We start from the raw sequence: 22337 nt of genomic DNA on the forward strand, positions 1-22337 counted from the left end.
CCAAATTAAGTTGTCCATCTTGCGCCCCTTGTCCACGCAATAACTATTGACAATTATGTCTGAAAGTGCTATACAGAGACCAGAAGATGCACTGTATGCTGCAAATGGCCATCAGAGGAGAAGGCCGTGACATCCTCTGAATGATAAAGCCACGATGGTCAAACACACTTTAGAAGCAATTGGACAGGTACATGGATGCGACATGGATAGGACATAATGGCAAAATCTACAGAACAAAGACACTCGGATTGGAGTCTGGGGTGTCTAAATTGCATTGTGCGGACACTGTTTAAAAAAAAGTTTAGTTTATTTGTGAGCCAGAACTGCCAGTGACATAAAATACAGCTCATCAATCAGCAGTTTATCACTTGTCCATCTACGTTACTGCTGTGCGGTTGCAAGATGATTGCATCTTCCGACTGAAATGGTCACTCGAGATGATCAGCTGAGTTGCCCCAGTGGGCCATCGTCACGTTTCGCTGTGAACAAGTTTCCCGCCCTTGTAATATATTAAAAACAAAAGGCTGATGTGTCTTCGTGCCGCTGCCCTTCTTTCTTTGTCAAATACTGGAGCCGCCCGCCCGCCCGCCCGCCCGCGGGAGGGAGGGAACGTGAGTTGTGTGCTGATAAACAGACGGGCGGCGGGCGACCTATTCAGTTCTGACTTGTTCCCTCGCCGCCGGCACTCGGACTCTAGACTCATTGCACTTTCCTGCTTGGCTGCAGCTCTACATCCTGCTATTTCTGGTCTGAACTGGTTGTTTCAGTGCGTTCTCAACCCTAGCAGAGGCAACGTGCCACACAGCACACAGCACACAGCGGTAGGGACTTCCCCCATCCCTCCCCTCCCTTACAAAAGCAGCGCCCCGTCCAGAGGCAACAAACTCTTCCAGCGATCGAGTGTCACAGCAACAACACTCACTGGTTTCTCTCTCTCTCTGTCGCTATCTCTCGGGGTAGGTTTGGATCTTCACTCGAGTCTGCATTTCAGCAGCGCCTGTGTGTGTGTGTGTGTGTTTCTGCTCTCTTGCTAATTTGTAAAATAAACATGTTTTATATTTTATTTTCAGGATAATTCCAGGAGAAAAACCTTAACGATTATCCTCCTTCCATCATCGCCATGGCATCAGTCCCCTCGGCTGTCTGCTTGCTTGCAGCACGGAATCCTTATTATAGAAGTAAGTTTTTTTGTTGTTGTTTTGTTTTCTTAACATTTATTCACGAGATGCTGGAGTAACTCAGCGGGTCAGGCAGCATCTCAGGGGAGAAGGAATGGGTGACGTTTCGGGTCGAGACCCTTCTTCATCTGATTATTGTTATTTTAAAAAAAATTAAATCAATATTTCTTGTAAACCTGGGCGAATGTGCACCATTTCATTGCTGGCTGCAAGATAAGCGTGATTCCTTTTGTAGAAGAGAAAGGCTGGCGTAAAGTTGAATGTTGGACGTGTTTACCTGAACGACATTAAGGACTCCCAGGGGCTATTATTTATGATTGTAACCTACCGAGCGTATATTTGTAAATTGTATGTTTGAAACGTTACAAATATATAGATAAAACGACATTTCCATTTAGTTTTATCAACTGCATGATGTTTGAGAACTTTTGTATTGTAAATCAGATTTACTCTCACCTTTCTGGTGTCTGTGCTGAGAATGAAACATTTCTCACCGTTTTTTCATGATATTGCAAGAGCTTGCAGAAAATCCCAGTTAAGTTATGTTACAGTTAGTCTCGTATATCAGCAGCGTTATTGTTCAAGATGCACGTATATATATATATATATATATATATATGGTATGAAAAAAGCGATAACCCTGATTTATGAGGATGTTGCCAGTACTGGAGGGTCTGAGCGAAAGGGAGAGGTTGAGTAGGCTGGGTCTCTATTGGAGCGCAGGAGGACATGGGGTGATTTTATAGAGGTGTATAAAACCATGAGAAGAATAGATCGGGTATATGGACAAAATCTCATGCACAGAGTAATGGAATCGAGGACCAGAGGACATAGGTTCAAGTTGAAGGGGAAAAGATTTAATAGGAATCTGAGGGGTAACTTTTTCACACAAAGGGTGTTGGGTGTATAGAACAATCTGCCAGAGGGGGTAGTTGAGGCTGGGCTATCCCTACGTTTAAGAAACAGTTAGGCAGGTAAATGGATAGGACAAGTTTGGAGGGATATGGACCTAGCGCAGGCAGATGGGACTAGTGTAGCTTGGACATGTTGGCCGGTGTGGGCAAGTTGGGCCGAAGGGCCTGTTTCCACACTATCACTGATAACCTCAAGATATCAAAGGAACTAGATTAACTTCCAAGTTGCCTGACATGGGGATGTGTTGTCAGCATTGTAACAGAGCCTATACATTTTTTAATTGCCCCCCCCCATTACAATATTAAAATTAAAAGACATTTCCCCAGTTAGCTTGTGTGTTACAACATTACAAGGCTAGTAATTTGAAAGACACGCCTGGTGGTGTTACCAACTGTTGCATCAGAAGCTGTGGGTGTAAATTACTAGAGCGTAGGAAGGAACTGCAGATTCTGAAGAAGATTGAGTCTGAAGAAGGGTCTCGACCCGAAACGTCACCCATTCCTTCTCTCCCGAGATGCTGCCTGACCTGCTGAGTTACTCCAGCATTTTGTGAATAAAAGGAACTGCAGATGCTGGCTGACACCCAAGATAGACACAAAATGCTGGAGTAACACAGCGGGTCGGGCAGCATCTCCAGAGGAAAGGAATGGTGATGTTTCCGGTGGAGACCCTCCTTAAGACCCGAAATGTCACCTATTCCTTTGGATACTGCCTGACCTGCTGAGTTACTCCAGCTTTTTGTGTCTATCTTCGGTGTAAATTACTATACAGAGCACTCAAATCTAAAGACCCTGGTGCAAAAATTATTGGATGCTGAACTAGGAACTCTCTAAGATTCATTAGCAATATTTTTCAAAAAGCTAGGAGAGTTACGTCCTGGCCAGTATTCATCCTCAAACTATTGTTACCCGACCAATAAACGGAAGATCTGGTCATTATTACATTACTCTTTGTCAGAGGAGTTCTGTACAACTTGGCTACTATGTTTCTCCATTTGATACTTGAGTAAATACAACTGCATACACCTCTTACACATTTTAAAATGTCTAGAATATGCCAAGTAACTGCAAGTTTTTAAAATTCTTCATCGTGGGGAAGGGCCTGTCCCACTTTGGTGATTTTAAGGCGACTGCCGGCGACTGTCAAAGTCGTAGCAGATCGCCGAAAAACCGGCGATTTTTTCCCCCTATGACAATGTCTACGACAATGTCTATGACAAGCTACGCCAACCTACCACCTAGTCGACGGCAAGCTGCCGACAACCAGCGACCCAGTCGTTGCGACCTAGGACGTCCACCTACGACAGCGACGATGGCAAGCTACGACAACCGAAGTCAACCTACCGCCACCCTCGACAAGCTGTGACCCTGTCAGGTCACAACTAATGACAACGGTAGCCATTTCACATAAATTTGGCGCAAAAATGGGATTGGGTAGGGTCTCCGATCATTCTGCATCATGACTGCCAGGAAGCAACATATGATGGCATTGCTCTTACATCAAATGCAAGCCCTGCTGCTTGCAGCGGCCCTCATGCTTAAAATTTTGCAAGACAGAAAGACAAGAAGAATGGGGAAGAAGAAGCCCAAGAAGAGGTCTGTGTAGTTGAAGCCCTTGTCCCTGAAGAGACCCAATGCAGTGCAATGTCAAAATAAATGAAAAGAGTTCGCTTTTCAATTCAGTGCAATGCTTGTGCTTGTGTTTGTTTTATTGGTCAAAATAAATTAAATTAAAATATTTGAAAGAGATGCCATGAGAGACTACTCTGAAATACAATAACTTCAAACATCAATCTTTGGTCAAAATATCCAAAATTTAATTTATTCAAACAAACAAAATTCTTATAAAAGGTGGATCAGCACCGGCGACAACCAAAGTCACCTGGCGACAACCTGGCAACAACCTACGACAGCGCCCATGACGGGAGACGACAAGCTACGATCATTGGCGTCAAGCCAGCAGTTGCCGAAGATTTTCGAGCAGGGCGAAAATTCTGCGGTGACCTGAAAAAAGCGACGACATTTTTGCGACTACTCACGACCAAGCCCGCGACCGTGCGGCGACAGCCCGTGACTGTGCGGCGACAGCCTAGTCACCTTAAAAATCACCGAAGTGGGACAGGCCCTTTAGTGGTACCCTTTAGTAGGCTTGTATACACTGGAATTTAGAAGGATGAGAGGAGATCTTATCGAAACGTATAAGATTATTAAGGGGTTGGACACGTTAGAGGCAGGAAACATGTTCCCAATGTTGGGGAAGTCCAGAACAAGGGGCCACAGTTTGAGAATAAGGGGTAGGCCATTTAGAACTGAGATGAGGAAAAACTTTTTCAGTCAGAGAGTTGTGAATCTGTGGAATTCTCTGCCTCAGAAGGCAGTGGAGGCCAATTCTCTGAATGCATTCAAGAGAGAGCTGGATAGAGCTCTTAAGGATAACGGAATCAGGGGGTATGGGGAGAAGGCAGGAACGGGGTACTGATTGAGAATGATCAGCCATGATCACATTGAATGGCGGTGCTGGCTCGAAGGGCCGAATGGCCTCCTCCTGCACCTATTGTCTATCAAATTGCCTACAGCTCCTGTAGGAGCTGAAGGGTCCGAAGTAAGGTTCCGACCTGAAACGTCACCTATTCTCTTTCTCCAGAGATGCTGCCTGGCCCGCTGAGTTACTCCACCATTTTATGTCCATCCTGCTATCTTAGTTGCTTTCGTATCCAGATGCTAACTAAACCTGACTGCATAGTTTCGTAAATGAAATAGGAGAAGGCATTTTCAGATTTGTAATAATAGGATCATTAATAAATAAAATGAATTGAATTATTTTAATAAATGGAAGAGGAAACTGAGGAGATTTAAGCACAAGGCATCTATCAGACCTGGGGGCTTTTGACATATTTGTAAATCCTATATTTTAGCAAGTAATCTTATGTCACAGGAAAGTTGAAGTTTTACCTTGCAACTTCTATTTTTTCCAGGCCGACTTAACTCCACAACAAGTATGGTGTCCAATAGGCCATGCAGTTTAGAGAATGCCATGGAGCATGAAAAATCCCACCAAGGTAACAGCAAAAAGTGTTAAAATCAAATTGTGACCGGCTCCTACTCCTGACACTTAGTTCATAATCTCTTCATCTTTCAATGCTCAGGATTTCTTCTTACACAGGAGAGATGTTGGTGGATAAAGAACTTTCTGAGTAGCGAGACTCCTCAACACCCTATAAACACTGAACTACCTGCCAGAAGGTAATACATTCTTCATAAATTGTAACCAGTATCTGAGGTGCACCTTGTCTTTGGTTGATGTTATTGAAAGTGGTCAATTTGTAAATTGAGATAGATGCATGGATTAAACTAAGTCAAAATTGTAGGAGAAATTAATTGCACAGAGATTACCCAGATGAACTTCATAGAAGAGGTATAAACAGAAACAACGCACGCTTAAATTGTGATCTTCCAGTAATCTATGGATTTAAAAGTGTTCCCCTGGCTCGGGAGTCTGAAATGAAGGATCAGAAGTGTTCGCAATTATAAAGCGCCTTCCATGTCCCTTTCAACGTGCCCCTAGTTTTCAACAATATTTCCAGCATTTTGGGAGATCCAGAAAGGGATTTATAAGATGTTCTATTGCAATAAGTGTTTATGCCATTTGCAAACTGAGTTTTAATTTTGGGAGCTGATACTGCGAGATAAACATGGTTTAATGCTTGTGTTTTTCTGGTTGCACGTGGTATCCATAGATCCGTATCCTATCATGGCCATTGGTGCATATGGGAATGGGACATTATTTTAGCAAGGATCAAGGAGTGCTTAATGTATTGTGAAATGAAATACAGACGATGGGCAGAATATTTCCTTACAACATAAAATTGTCTCCTTTAATTGTCACAAGGAAATATGGAAAATTGAATATTTTGGAAAAATTATACTTTTTCTACTTTGGTGAGAAAAATAGTTTGTGTAAGGCAAGAGGCTAAAAAATCCTCGTCTTTCGAGTGAACTAGGTCTGCTTACACATGAATCACAGTAAATTATCACTCATCTACAGGCAGTATCGATGAGAGCTAATTCTGTGATTGCTTTATTGCTCAAGGGCTTGAATAGAAATGCCATTAAGTTTTATTTGTGGTTATATTGGATCTTGGTGAGATGATATCTGGATCTCCTGGTACTATATTCTGTTCCCTATATAAGGAAGGATAGGTTTACTATTAGCAGAAGTGCGACAGAGATTCACTGATTTGATTTCTGGGATAAGAATTGTTCTATGGGAAGAGGGCGTGGCTCATACACTTTAAAGTGTAGAAGAATGAAACAAGCAAATTCATTTCAGGATTTGATAGATTCGAAGCTGGGAGGATATTTCCCTGGCTCGGGGGTCTGAAATGAAGGATCAGATTAAGAGAAAGTGAAATAAAGAGGAAATTTCTGTATTCAAAAATAGATAACTCCCCACCACTAAGGGTGGTGTGCGCACTGTCTGAGTTTATCCCAGAAGGTACAAATAGTTCTGAAAGGTTGTGGGTGTGGTATGAAAAGGTGCAGGTGTGGTAGAAGATCTGCAAGAAAGTTGATCAAACCTAAAACTCTGTACTTTATTCCAGGTAATTTAAAAGTGGGAAAATATTTTGTTCTCCTTAGAAGAAGCTTTAAGAACGTTTTCAGATGTTAATGCAGTTGTAAAGATTTAAAAAACAAGCTATTAGTATTCACCATCATTATGTCTGGGAACTGTTAGCAAGTGAAGGCATATGTATATCCACAGTGAAATTAGGAAAGCCAGTAATTATCAGTTATTCACTGTTCCTGTAGACAGCACACTGTTAATGCTAACTTCAGTATAATTCTTAGAGGTTCGTGATCCGATGGGCATTTTTAGCAGTCATAAAATACTCTTTATAAAATTCCCTTAAAATGGTACATTTTGTTGCATGAGCAGTTAGTCAGCATGTGGTGTATTAATCCACAATTATGATGTTTTATGTTTTGATTGTAATTCTCTCAGATAAATATTTCCATATATAAAGGATTTGAAAATGTATTATTTTTCAATTATGTTTTATTATATTTCAGTGTCTGTCATCATCTCCTATTACATTTCAGTCTTTATTTAAAATTCTGTAATAAATTTAACGTGTTAGAAGAAGATTGTTCATTTTACCGTGCAATTTGTTTTCTTTGTGAATGTTGTCAACATGATTTGTGTGCTCAGGTAGCTTAGTGACCTTGGCATGAGAGTATTCCGGGACCCCTTTGAATTGAGACTTGGTTACAATCAGCTTCGGAAAAGAGTTATTTGTGTCACAGAGATTGTTAGATCGTTGTTGGAGGCTCTTTCAGTGAATGCAGCGATTCTCTAACTAACTGCAAACCAATACATTTGTCATTCATACATATACAGTATATATAAATTATGGAAAGAACATGGAGCATGTGAACATAGAGTACAGTACTGAACACGGTGCCAAGTTAAACGAATCTCATTTGCCTGTACATGATCCATATCCCTCTATTCCTTACACTTCCATGTGCCTATTTAAAAACTTCTTAAATGCTTCTTAGACACTATTGTATCTGCCTCTACCAGCGCCCCTGGCAATGGGGCACAGCCCCCCCACTACTCTCTGTGTGTAAAATAACTTGCCCCATTAAACTTTCTCCTCTCACCTTATAGTTATGCCCTCTAATGTTGGTCATTTCCACCCTGGGGGAAAAAGTTTCTGCCTGTCTACTTTATTTACGTCTTTCATCATTTTATATACTCTCATCATTTCATATATGAATAAATTAGATTATGCAGGACATGTGGCAAGAAAATCCACCCCATAAAGTTTTTATTCTCTGATTCTTTCCTCGTTGTTGCACGAGAGAAGGCTGCACAATGTTGAATTATTGTGGTATAGTTTTTAATGGAATGATTTCACATTTAAAAAATTGAATTGTTTTCTTTTTTTGACAGTCACCATTGATCAAAGATGAAACACGGACAATTGCCTTCTGTGGATTAAAGTTTAGTCCGCAATATCCTGCAGCATGATGCTTCTGGCTGAGGGAACTGGTTGGAATTGGCAGTGTCCCAACTTTGATCTACCATGAAGTAGGTGATGGACACTTCAAGAAGCAAGTGAGGTTTCCATCATCAGCATTGCCATTTAATCATTCTTCAGCTGGTCAAGATTATTTACCAGGAGCACCTCTATGTGCAAAACAAGAATATTTAGATTTAGCAAGTATTATGGAAACTAATGTCAAATTCTATTTAATTTGTGTTGTGTTTTCTGTCTTTGTCTCAATGCTGGATAATTATTTAATAAAGCGGAGACAAATGTCGATCTGAATGAAGCACTGGATGTTTTGTGCGTCTCTCTTGCAGTGTGCTAACAGCACCTTTCATATTACTTGTATCGGATGTTATATTCGTGTCTTATATGCTATTTGATGTTTATATATTGAATATTAAATCCATTCTTTAATTTCCCAGTAAGTGGTATTTCCATCAGGTATATATACTTGTAGTATGAATGGGAACATTGAGCATAATCACATCATTTTAATGATGTGTCACTAATGGTTTACAATTTTTTCTGTTAATTTTAATAAATTTGTAGATATGAGTGTACGGTGCAAAATTCTGTTTTGTACATGGATTTTCTTAAGTGGGAGTAATTTCAACCCCTCAGAAATGCCTACAGTCTTGCACTGAAGTGCTAGATTTTAAAATTCTGTATTTGATAGCCTAACACACAACTACTTTTCTTTCTTCCATGATTTTATTCCCACTTTGAAGACTACATGTGTATGTGTATCCCTTGAATGTAACTTTCGGGCTTGGAGATGAGAAATTAGGATTGTTGAAGCAAATGCAACAAAATTGGATGTTCGGCCATGATCATATTGAAAGAAGGGCCGAATGGCCGACTGCTGCACATATTTTCTATGTTTCTAATTGGGGATATATGTGATAGGCATTTGATTTTATTCAGCATGTTCCCTATAAAACTATACATTAGTTTCTGAGGATTTAAGATCAATGCCAACTGTACATCAATTTCTTCAAAAATAGAAGGAGAAACTTAATGATGAAATAATCTTGACCTCTGGACCAAATGTGTCAAATCGTGTAATTTACCTAATGGCAGTTTTCTCAACTGAAATAATTGTGCAACATTTTGGATTGTTTTAATAATAAAACTACTTTACCAAAACTTCTGTTGTATTGTTGAATGTTTTAACACTACTTCAGTAGCTGTGCAGTGGCATCTTTTGAATGGTCTTATCCTGAAGTGTAAATGATCCACGTCTGTTTCAGAACGCTGCTGAAGCATGATAAGATGGTGAAATAGGATTCAGTCCATCAAGTGTGCATTCATTCTTTCTTCCTATCAGCCTACTTTTACTACTTCTCATTTGCTGTAACTATTATATTCTTTGAAAAGTTAATATAAAAACTGCAGAGGTCAAAAAACCTAAAGCAAGAAAACAGAAAATATTACAGGTTGCAAGTTAAGACCCAAGCTGCAAAATTGTGGAAACGTGGCCATACATACGTGGCACGGTAGCGCAGCGGTAGAGTTGCTGCTTTACAGCGAATGCAGCGCCGGAGACTCAGGTTCGATCCTGACTACGGGTGCTGCACTGTAAGGAGTTTGTACGTTCTCCCCGTGACCTGCGTGGGTTTTCTCCGAGATCTTCGGTTTCCTCCCACACTCCAAAGATGTACAGGTATGTAGGTTAATTGGCTGGGTAAATGTAAAAATTGTCCCTAGTGGGTGTAGGATAGTGTTAATGTACGGGGATCGCTGGGCGGCACGGACTTGGTGGGCCGAAAAGGCCTGTTTCCGGCTGTATATATATGATATGATATGATATGATGATACATTAGTCAAGGCTAAAAATAACAGAATCTTAGGCGTGAAGTTTAGAAACAGATCTGTTGAGGCAAGAGTGGAATCTGCAATGTCACTGTGGTGAAGATAGACGGTGATGGTGTGTCATGAGATCTGAAGTTCCTCTTGGGCTCAACCTTTGCAAATTTGCAGTCTGATTCATTTTCAGAGATAAGCCAGGAAGAAGCATGGACTCGTGTAAAGGAGAGTGAGTTGGATGCCCAACACTTGTAACTTCATGTTTCACAATATAAAGTCTGTAAGAAATGGAAGCAGCGGTAGGCCACTCAACTCTGTAGAAGAACTCTAGTATTCAGTAAGATTGGGACTGAACATTTGTATCGACCCCAGTTTTGCAATTGATCCCCACGTTTGTTGATTCTGCGAATGTCCAAAATTCCTTTGATTAAGTTTTTGAATATATTTGAGTGCTCACCCATGGCCGTCCAACAAAATTCCAAAGATTCCAAACCCTCTTGATAAAGATTTAATCTCAGATGTAAATGATCATTGTCCTGAGACTAAGACCCCTGGTTCTAAATTGTTGAGCCAGGGTACATAGTCTCTTGAACAAATTTATGCAATTCAAAGAGATTAAAAATTGATCAAATCTTAACTGCAGAAGAATGCTGAAAACTACAAGGTTTGAACGATGATGCTAACGTACAATACAGGGCAGCAATACAAAAAAAAGGTATTTCTGCATATTGTGTGCCTGCTTTGGAGAGTTTAGCATCTTTATGTACCATTTGCACAGTGATAACAACATGATGTTGATATCAATTGTTGAATTGTAGAGAATCAGTGTAGTGTGCTCGAGGTAGAAGTACTGTCTACATTCACTATTCACTTGAAAGAACCAGCACATACACAAAACTGTTATTGGTCCTAGATCATAAATTAATGTTTTGTTTGTTCTCTAAATCCTATTCCACACTATAAGTCAAGTAAAGCCCATGAGTTATAAATCAACTATTTCTAAACCCACCATATTTTGGATTGCAAGTATGTGAATGTTTCATTATACATTCGCATCTGATTAATGGTCAGAATGGAAACCAGTATGTGAAAATTTGGCAATTTTAAGTTCTATGAAGTTTTCAAGTTTGTTTATTGCAGCAAAACACAACACACTAATGCCAACTTCAAAACTCTATTACATATTGTAGTTGCGAGGTAAGTAATGTAAGTATTTCTTCGTATAAAAGCTTTGATGGACATTAGCACCAAAGATGTTGCTAATAGGTTTACTGACTATGTTACTGGTCAGTGTAGAAAGAGGCAAAATAATCAACGGGTAATTGATGGGAATGGAAGAGAAAAAAAATTGGGGATTCGGGAGAACAAGGAGAGGGGAAATGCTAATGACAGAATTGATCGGCTGGGAGCCAGCATGGACTCAATGGGCCGAATGGTCATCTTCCACGTTCTAATCCACGTAAGTTATTCCAGGAAGGAGATCTGTATCAAATGCATATAGTCTTGTCTCATTGTCACTCCACTCAAACATCATGCAGGAAGTTTAGGGACTTCTGTTCAGAGTAAACAACACGCTTTGTAGGTTTGCCTAGTTTGAGAATAAACAATATGAGCATCCTACATTAAGTAACAGGCGTAAAGTTGTAACCATTTCACAAATGCTTGATTCTGTGAAGCATGCTTGTGGTTCAGAGAGAATCTGCAATCATGGAACATAGAACGTAGAATAACACAGCACAGGAACCTTTGGCCTATGTCTGTTCCGAACATGATGCCATTATAAAGTGCCGTTCTGCCTGCACATTCCATATTCCTCTATTCTGCCTGTTTATATGTCCATCTAAATGCCTTATAAATCTCCTTTAGACATTTCCACTCTCACCCTTCAGTATTTGACATTTCTACCTGGGAAATTACCTCACAGTCATAATATTTAATATATTTCTATCCGTTTGCCCCTCAGCCTCCCAACACTCCAGAACAATTCAAATTTGTCCAACCTTTCCTTAGAGCCAATATTCTCTAATCCAGACAACTTTCTTGTGAACCTCTTCAGGACCTAGGACCTCCGCATTCTTTCTGTAATGCGCGACCAGAACTGCACACAGTACGGGTTGAACACCAATTTTCCTGCAACAGATAGTCTGGCCACTCCTATAATACGAACAAACTTCCGAGAGCTCATTTGAAATTCCCTGAGCGGCCACAGGTGGCATTGTGAATGAGGCTCCCTCACCTCTCACCTGCTGTCGCTCCCAAGGTGTTCAACTTGTAGTCCAAATGTGGCCTAACCAAACTTTATAAAGCTGCAACATGACTTCTCGACTTTTACACTCATTGCCCCATCCATTGAAGGCAAGTATGTTGCAAGTCTTCTTTACCACCCTACTTACTTGTGTAGTCACTTTTAAGGTGCGGTGGACTTTCATGCCAAGAAACCTCTGCTAAATTTGTTGCACTGATATTTTTTTTGAAGACGTTTCCAAATTTTGCATTTTATTTTTAACGTTGTATGTTTCATGTGGACGTTTTTAGCTGTGAACTTTGACCAAAAGCTGAATAGGTAACAAGTCGTTTGTGACTACAAAAGAGATTTCATTATCTGAGCACAGTTTAAACATAGCGAAGTACACATAACAAATGTACTTTTGGGGGCTGAGCAAATAGTCCAGAAATAGCAGCTTAGTTGATTTAGTGCAACGTTAGATAGGTTCACAGAAAAACCCCCAATCGCATCTGAATGTTGTTGTTTGGCACACAATGCCAGGAGTTATTTTTGGTGCAGTGACTACGTTTTACATCATGTTACATTATTTACCAAGGGAAATCAGGCAATAGCAAGAATGTGAAAAAAGTTTTCCAGAAGACTGCAGTCTCCAGATTCCAGTATGATCGTATAATGTAATCTGGGACATGAAACGTGGTATCTGCCTCACGATAAACTCTATGCGGTGCTTGGATATTGGGGTCTTGTCCAACTCCTGCTCCCCAACCTGGAACATCCAGCAGTGAAGTGCCATCTCTTCTACCTCCCAAGGTGATCCAGCTCCATTGTCAAGACCACAGTCAACTTCCAGGTAGATGTTTGGCTAGCACTGAAGGAGCACCACGCCATTGTCAACAAGCATCAGAGGGCATAGCCCAAGGACTTTCTCCGTCATAGCTGGGAACTTCAACATGACTCACCTGAAGATATTTTCAAACTATCATCAGCCTGTTTCCTGCAGCTTTCGAGGAATTCATTTGACCGCTGCTACCCCACCATCAGAGAAGCCTTTTGTTCCCTCACTCCCTCCCTCCTTTACATTTTGGATAGTTACACATCTGTGCTCCTTCTTCCAATGTATGTTGTTGTTGTTGTTATTGTTCGTCCTTCGGATTTGAAGATGACCATGACTTCACCCCCAATCTTATTATTTCGACCGCTGATTGGGATCCCTGCCAGCCGCAGTATGCTGGCCGAGGTTGAAGTCATGACTTGCGCTTGACTTGGATTTAAGTGAGGGGGAGTTGCGCAGATCGTCGACCTCACTCTCTCGTCCTGGCCTATCGGGTTCAAGCAGCAAGACATAGTCGAGACGGTTGGGGACAGGTCAGGATGCAGTGGATGGTCAGAAGTGTCCTACGTATCTCACTCTGCCCTGTTTGCGCTCCACGACGCTTTGCTGGGATCGTCTTTCTGCCTGTTGAACCTTCTGGTGGTTTCCTCCGTGCAATCCGCCGAACCCAGGCTTCACATGCTACCACTCCCCTACCTCCAACGTGATCCCACCACCATTCACATCTTTCCATCTCCACCTCCGTCTTCCACAGAGACTGCTCGCTCTGCAACTCCTTGGTTCGTTCATCCCTCCCCACACAAACCACCTCCACCCAGATACTTTCCCCAACAATTGCAGGGGATCTAACACCTCCCATATACATTCTCCATCATATCCAGGGACCCCAGCAGTCCTTCTAGGTGAGACAGAGGTTCACACCCCCTTCCTCTAATCCTATTTACTGCATTTGGTGTTCCCAACGTAGCCTCTATTTTCCATCACGAGACCAAGTGTAGACTTGGCAACCATTTCGTTGAACACTTGTTCTCAGTCCATCAAGGCCTGCTGGATCTTCTGGTTACTAACAATTTTACCTCCCCTTCCCATTCTGACCTTTCTGTCCTGGGCCTCCTCCATTGCCAGAGCCAAGCCACATGCAAACTGGAGGTACAACACCTCATATTCCACTTGGGTAACTTACAACTTAACAGTATGAAAATTGAATTCTCGAATTTTAGGTAAGAAATCTACAAAACAACCTCTCCCTCCCCCCTCCCCGCCCGCCCCAATCTATATGGCAATCATGTATATGGCAGAGATCGGATGGAATGAGTAGTTGTTAGGAATATAAATGATTTGAAATCCTGTACCTTCAGAGTTCCCTTTATCTAGCAGCAAATATACATGATTTGGGTGACATCTCAGGAATATAAAAACAAAGGCTTCTTTTTAAATGGTGTTGTAGAGTTATGCAACACCTAAACAGGCTCTTTGACCCAACTCATCCATGCCGACCAAGGTGCTCAATCTAAGCTAGTTCCTATGCTAAACAAAAGTTGGATAACAGTGAGCAAATGGCCTAAAATGTATTACCATATGGGATGAGTTTTGAATGATATTGAAACTAAAAACACCCTCTGTTTCCTTTGAAGTGGCTGTTATCAGTTTGTAGCAGCTGATGAAATGTGGAGGGAGGCAGTGTAGGCCTGCAGAAACTGGCCTGTGCTGCAGAGCACTGTGGAGCAGGTGGCACTGGCAGCCATTTGCAGGGGAGCTCCAAAGCATGATGGGAAGGTACAACACAACACTATCACTGTACCGCTGACACCAAATTTAATCCAAGTAATTGCAATTAACTGACATTTACAGAGATAAAATTGAAATAATGGAAATATTCAGCAGGTCAACCAACTTATGAACTGTAAAGTTGAAAGATAAGCTAAGTATTCAGGTTTTGACCTTTCGTCAGAAGTGGGAGTTCTGTGACTGTGAATATTGTGACTCATAAAAAGGAAATGTTAATGGCCAAGAGCAAAGATTTTATAACTGAGTTCTCTGGACCAGCCAACTAGTTTTAAGCTGCAATGATGGCAAAGCTATAATTTTATGTATCACTCTGTCAAATCATTTAAACTCCACAGCTCTAGGGACCAATGTTCCATCTGATCAAGAGTGCAGTTTAGTTTAGTCTAGTTTAGAGAAATAGCACGGAAACAGGCCTTTCGGCCCACCGAGAACGCGCCAACCCAGCGATCCCTGGACACTAACACTAATCCTACACACACTAGGGACCACTTACAATTATACCAAGCCAATTAACCTACAAACATGTATGTCTTTGGAATGCGGGAGGAAACCGGAACTTCCTGGAGAAAGCCTACGCAGGTCACGTACACACTCGTACAGACAGCAAGGGTCAAGGAAGGCTTAATGAGTTGTAGGAAAGAACAAATTGCAGGATTATAGGGAAGTAAGGGAATGGGACTGATCCCAATGGATTGAGCGACTTTCATCTATGTTATGAAAAAGTGAGAAAATGTTCAAATTTCTCAGGTTTCGATATCAAGGAATAATGCCAAATTTTGTAAACTGTGGATTGATGAAGGCTGAGATTATATGTGCGTTTTGATCAAACTGTATCTAATGATACATTCAGATACAGTGCTTTGGGAAGCTGTTAATGGCAAAATGGTAGATTTTATTTTATGCATGTCTAAGAAACAGCATTTGCTTCTGCCTGTAACCGTACAGTGCACTTTTGTTTGTGTTACTTAATCTTGCATCCAAGTTTATTAATTGCACAGAAGCAGACTTGTAGCTAAATAGAAGTTTGAAGATAGAGAGATGAATAAAGATGTCAAAATTAGTTTGGAGATACAGCGTGGAAACAGGCCCTTTGGCCCACCGAGTCCATACCGACCAGCGATCCCCGCACATTAACATTATCCTACACACATTAGGGACAATTTTTCATTTATACCAAGCTAATTAACCTACAAACCTGTAGGTCTTTGGAGTGTGGGAGGAAACCAAAGATCTTGGAGAAAACCCATACAGTCACGGGGAGAACGTACAAATTCCGTACAGACAGCGCCCTTGGTCGGGATCGAGCCCAGGTGTCTGGTGCTGTAGGACAGCAACTCTACCGGTGCACCACCATTTTTAAACTCGATTAGTTTCATACAAATATATAAAAATGCAAAATAAGAATCCTTCAGATGATGGAGGTGTAAAAATCACAATTTTGGGGAACAATTACTTATTTGTTTTCATTTTGCATCTGGAAGTATATAATCACTGAGAAATAGTCAGATCTAATCTCTGACACCGTTTTGGAATTGTTCTCGGAATAACTTGAAATTTCTATTTCCAATTATAGTCAGTGGGCATGATCAGTGCACAGAAGCTACCAGTGGCAGTCCGTACTGTTGCCACATTCCAAATGCTTGCAACCTCACTGCACTTAATTACTTTCCTCCTATACTTTGACCAAATAGAAATTCCTAGGCTGCCGTATTGTTGAGAGATAATAGGAATCCACCTATGTAAGCAAAAGCTGAACATGCCGATAAAAGGCAAAGACAATCTTTTAGAACTTTGCCCACAGAGAATCTGAATTTGGAAGCAAGGGCCTTATTGATTACTGATTCCAAAGTCTGTGAACAGGTATCGTGGTTCAATATTTGCTGAGTGTATCCATTTTTAAACATAGGTTACATTCTTTAGGCCAAATGGGTTGCAAGATTTGCATATCACCTGTCTGACCCTAACTGACGAGAAACAGATTACTGAGTTACTGGCTACCGGGCATTTCAGTGCAAAGTTTAAAAGGCCATGGATGACAGGAGATCTCAAAAGCATTGTTAACCTCTGATATAATTGAATTGATTGGTGTGCAGTTTCAATGGACAGATCGTAGTATTGTGGAATATTATGCCACAGAGGGGTCATTTGGCTCATTGTATCTGGGTCAGATGTTTGAAAGAGGTTTCCAAATTAGTTTAGAAAATAGAACATAGATCAGTACAGCACCAAATAGGCCCTTTGGCCCACAATGTCTGTGCTGAACATAATGTTAAGACCAAATTTCATACAATGCATTTCTCTTCTTAACCATGCATATTAGTTTTCGTTTGAAAGAAAAAGACAAATATCTTTTCAAATATTCCTGAGTTATCCATGTTCACTCTTTTGGGTAGTGCATTCCAAACGTAACAATTCATTATTTTAAGACCATTACTTTAGGGGATGATATGGGAAATGGAAATAAGTACCGCTGTCTCACATCTTCAGGGATTTGGATTCAATCCTGACCTCAGATACTGTGCAAATGGAGTTTGCACATTCTTCTGTGACTGTGTGAGTTTCTTCCAGATGTTCCTGTTTCTTCCCTGCATTCTTGCTATTGAGGGAGTGCAGCGTAGGTTCACCAGGTTAATTCCGGGGATGGCAGGACTGACATATGATGAAAGAATGGGTCGACTGGGCTTGTATTCACTGGAATTTAGGATGAGGGATCTTACAGGAACATGTAAAATTCTTAAGGGATTGGACAGGCTAGGTGCAGGAAAAATGGTCCTGATGTTGGGAGAGTCCAGAACCAGGGGTCACAGTTTAAGAATAAGAGGTAGGCCATTTAGGACTGAGATGAGGAAAAAGGTTTTCACCCAGAGAGTTGTGAATCTGTGGAATTATCTGCCACAGAAGGCAGTGGAGGACAATTCACTGGATGTTTTTAACAGAGAGTTAGATTTAGCTCTTAGGACTAATGGAACCAAGGAATGTTGGGGAAAAAGCAGGAAAGGGTACTAATTTTGGATGATCAGCCATGATCTTCTTGAATTGAAGGGCCGAATGGCATACTCCTGCACCTATTTTCTATATTTCTATGTTTCCCACATCCCAAAGCTGCACTGGTGGACTGTGGACTCAGAACCAGTGGCATAAAATGTACCTGCCACAACTGACAAAAGCAACATGGTAACTCACAGCCCACTAGCCTTTCTTTTAAGGGGCACTTGGGCATTATCATGATGCCTGTTGTCCAAATGTTTCACAAGTTAGTCACATTGTGAATTGTGGATCTGGATATGATAAAGGCAGATAAGAGACCTAGATAGAAACATGGATATGCAAGGAATGGAGGATTACATATTATGTACAATCAGATAAGAGTTGGGCTTGGCATCATGTACTGCATTACGGACTGTTCTATGATCAATGGAGGGATTTAGGAATGCAGGTGCATGGTTCCTTGAAAGTGGGGTCATAGGTGGATAGGGTGGTCAAAAAGGCTTTCTGCACAGTCAATGTATTGAGTATAGAAATTGAGAGGACATGTTACAGTAATATAAGATGTTGGTGAGGTTACATTTAGAGTATAGTGTTCATGGTCATCAGGTTATAGCAAAGATGTTGTCAAGCTTAAAAGGGTTCAAAAAAGATTTATCAGGATGTTGCCAGGATTCGAGGGGCTGATCCATATATAGGGAGATGTTGAGCAGACTAATGTTTTATTCCTTTGAGCACAAGAAGATGAGGGGTGATCTTATAGAGGTATACAAAATCATTCAGCCCAATTTGCCAATGCCAACCAACATACCCCATCCACACTAGTCCCACCTGCCCTGCTTTTGGCCCATATCCCTCTAAACCTACCCTATCCATGTAATTGTCTAAATGTTTCTTAAACATTGCAATAGTTTTTTTGTTTTTTTTTGTTTTTTTTGTCATTGTCGTTGTTAAATGTACGTTTTGTTTTATTTTTAATTCTGTGTATGTAGGGGGGTGGTGGGGGGGTTGGGGGAAACCTTTTTTTCAAACCTCCTCCTCAACGGAGATGCGACCTTTACCGTGTCGTATCTCCGTTCGCGCTACGGCCTAACATCGTGGAGTCGGCGGCCTCCAGCTGGGATCGACCTCAAAGACTCCGGTCGCAGGGCCTGGACTTACCATCTCGAAGGCTTCGGCCGTGGGCCCTGCAGACCGCAACATCGGGAGTTCGCAGGTCCCTGGCTGGCTACCGGCTTTTGGGAGCTCCAGCCGTAGCAACTTCGACCGCCCCGAAGTGCGAGGTATGATCAACCCGCCCGCAGGCCCTTCATCGCCCTGCGTGGCCCGGCCGCAGCACTTTACATCGCCCGGTGGGGGCTCAGGACTTTCATCGCCCTGCGTGGCTCGGCCGCAGCACTTTCCATCGCCCGGTGGGGGCTCAGGACTTTCATCGGCCTGCTCAGCTCGGCCCTGGGACTTTCCATCGCCCGGTGGGGGCTTCAAAAAGTTGGGAGCCTCGATCACCTCGTGGCACCACGGGAGAAGAATGAGGAGGAGATAAGACTTTGCCCTCCATCACAGTGAGGGTATGCCTAGAGCAATCACTGTGATGGCTGTTTTGTGTAAAAAATTATATCTGTGTGTCCTGTGCTTTTTAATGTCTACTGCCGGACCCTGACGTGAGAGGGCGCTGGCGTTGAGTATTCGCCGCTTTTCCGTCAGGATAGTTTGTCTGTTTGTTTCTATGTTAATTGTTTTTGTAAAGCGCTTTGAGCATGTGATAAGGCGCTATATAAAATAAATGGATTATTATTATTATTATTATTATTATTAATAGTACCTGCCTCAACTACTTCCTCCGGCAGCTTGTTCCATACAGCCACCACCCTTTGTGTAAAAAAGTCACCCCTCATGTTCCCATTAAATCTTCCCCCTCACCATGTCCTCTGGTTCTTGATTCCCCTACTCTGGGCATTTACCCGATCTATTCCCCTCAGTGCGTACAAATTCAGGGGTGCTTTTTACCAAAGTGCAGCCCCTTTGAGTTCTGCCCTGTACCAGTTGCTTAAGAGCCCAGGGTCTCTCTTTGCATCCCTTTGAGACAACATTTTACTTGTGTCCTGAAATGTAGTCCAAAATTAGCTAAGAAAAAAGGAATTGTGGCATCCAGTTTTCAGCACTTGATGTGTAGGAGAATGAGAAAAGTTGAAAGTCTGATTACTTGGCCTCTGCAAGCGTGGCCGTTTGATCACAACAACACTCTCACATGTGGATCATTCTTTGCAGGCCAGTGGGAGGTTCAGCAATGCTTGGTTGGACCATAGGAAGTAAGAAACCATTCAAAAAGAATGTCCACACTCGTCTTTATCGAAACACGTGCCAGAAGTTGGGAAAGGGCAATTACTTTGGGTACCAACTCTTCACTCTGTGACAGCGCCCCCTACCTTGGATGCAGCTCCGATCCCCATCACTGGCTGACAGGCCAGGAGAGGCAATCGTCAGTATCATTGGTAACAGCTGGGTCCAAATAGCTGATATTGATTTGGCCACCTGAACCTCATCAGCCTACTCCCTATAAAACCCAGGCATTCCAGCCAGTGTGCAGAAGGTGAGTGAAGAATAGGCAATAGTGTGTTTGTTGTTAAAATCTGCACATAGTTTAATTGCTAACACAGTGAAGTTCTTTTTCTTGCAAACAGTCCAGTAGAGTATCACCATGCCCTTGATTAGCAAGTGTATAGAAATAATCTACAGAGCTGCATGCAGGAGGTGCCATGTTTTTGGTGCCATGTTCAAAGTCCATGCTCTAGTTTGTATGAGCAGTGCCTGTACCAGGCAAGTCCCAGGTTGTTGCTGGCCTCCAGCTGTCTCCTTCATTGGATGCCATGTCCCCCTCCTTGCCTGTCCTTTGTTCCCCAGGGGTGCCTCTTGCAGCTGGCCAAGAGGGGGCAGTGGGCCAGACCTTGGTTCCCTCTCTTCTACTGGACTCACTCCAAAGTTGAAGAGAAAGGGGTAGAAAGTAGGGCACCTCCCTGCTAGCTGTGTTCCCCTGGTGTAGGTTTGAGGAAGACTGAACCACTGGGGCAAAGCTGAGACCACCATGTGGTCAAGACTAGGCTACTGGGAAGAAGCCCTAGACAGCCAATGCCTCTGCTAAGACTGAGTGGCCAGGGCAAGCCTGAGATGCCAGTGCCTCTTCCTGCCCATGGACAATGTGGGACTGTGCTCATGCATGGAGGCAACAACTGAGCCACCAGGATCATCCAGAGACCACTAATGCTGCCTCATCAAGCTGCAATGTTGAGCTGTCATGATAAACCTGAGCCTGCTGGCACCTCCTCTTGAGGCTAGGGTGAACTTGAGGGAGAAGCCTAAGGTTGCCATGTCTCCTTTGAAGACCAGGACTAAGCTGCTGGGATGAGTGCAAGATCGCCAGTGCCTTTGCATGTGCACTCTGATGGTAAGAGACAATGCCCCCATGTGGATGGTGACTTTCTTGTCATTATTGCTGTTGATGTTTTACTTCTATTTTGTTTAATTAACTATTAAATTTGTTTGGTGGAATTTGAACTTGTGTTGATGGTTCACTTGTCAAATAGCATGATTATTATGCAATTGTGCTTGATGTGATCATATGTTGTTCCATGCTAAGCTCAATATTTGTTTGAGTCTCAAGTCCAGCACTTTTATTCACATGCCAAATGTTAACTTTCCAATCAATGTGTCTGTGTGACATTGGTTTACAAAGACGATAGACACAAAATGCTGGAGTAATGCAGTGGTTCAGGCCACATCTCTGTAGAAAAGGAAGAGGTGATGTTTTGGGTAGAGACCCTTCAGACTGAGAGTTGGGAGAAGGGGAAACTAGAGGTATGAAAAGGTGCAAAGAACAAATGAACACAAGGTATGAAAAGAACAAATTAAAGGAAAAGTGGAGCCCACAATAGTCTATTGTTGGATTGGGAAAAGGTAATAATGAGTGGATGCAAACAGTGAAAGTAAGTAGGATGACAGTGAAACTAATAGGACAACTAGGGTAGAGGAGGGATGGAGAGAGAGGAATGCAAGGGCTGATTTTTTTTCTGGCTCTGACAGTTGTCAGCTCCAAACAGCCAAGTAATTAGATCAATGGTTTTCACCAATGAAAAGTACTAGATTTGAAGGTGGGGCTGGTTGATCAGGCTTGAGGTGGAGTAAACCAAAATGTTCTATTTTAGTTATCCCTGTGTGTATGTAAAATTCACTTGGCCACAGAGAGTCATTGTCTCATGTACAGATTTATTTTATAATACTATTTTTCTAATAAAAGGGGAATAAATCTCTGGTTATAGATACATTAAATGTATTAGAATACAAGACTTGAGTGGATTGAAGTGAAGATATGTTTTACCTGGTTAAAACATTATATGAGAGTTAGATTTACAATAATCCTCAATCTTAATGAATATATTAAATTGACAGATGTGTCTTTGGTTGCTTGTACAAAATAGGAGTTATATTAGCCTTGATATGGGATGATTTAATGGTTCAATGGTCCCTTTATTTTATCACATATGCAAAGTGCAAGCA

The 22337-nt window shown here is 41.8% G+C and overlaps 1 protein-coding gene across 1 annotated transcript; it reads left to right on the forward strand.

Moving 5' to 3' along the window:
• The first annotated feature begins 720 nt into the window (after positions 1–720).
• Positions 721–9250, forward strand: LOC144593092 (pancreatic progenitor cell differentiation and proliferation factor-like protein). Its single transcript, XM_078398533.1, has 5 exons — positions 721–956; positions 1071–1178; positions 5068–5151; positions 5239–5335; positions 8049–9250. The coding sequence occupies exons 2-5, from the start codon at positions 1121–1123 to the stop codon at positions 8056–8058; spliced, it is 249 nt and encodes an 82-aa protein (XP_078254659.1). The 5' UTR covers positions 721–956; positions 1071–1120; the 3' UTR covers positions 8059–9250.
• The last annotated feature ends 13087 nt before the right edge of the window (positions 9251–22337 follow it).

The sequence above is a fragment of the Rhinoraja longicauda genome, chromosome 4 (assembly GCF_053455715.1).
Source record: "Rhinoraja longicauda isolate Sanriku21f chromosome 4, sRhiLon1.1, whole genome shotgun sequence".
NCBI classification, from domain to species: Eukaryota; Metazoa; Chordata; class Chondrichthyes; order Rajiformes; family Arhynchobatidae; genus Rhinoraja; species Rhinoraja longicauda.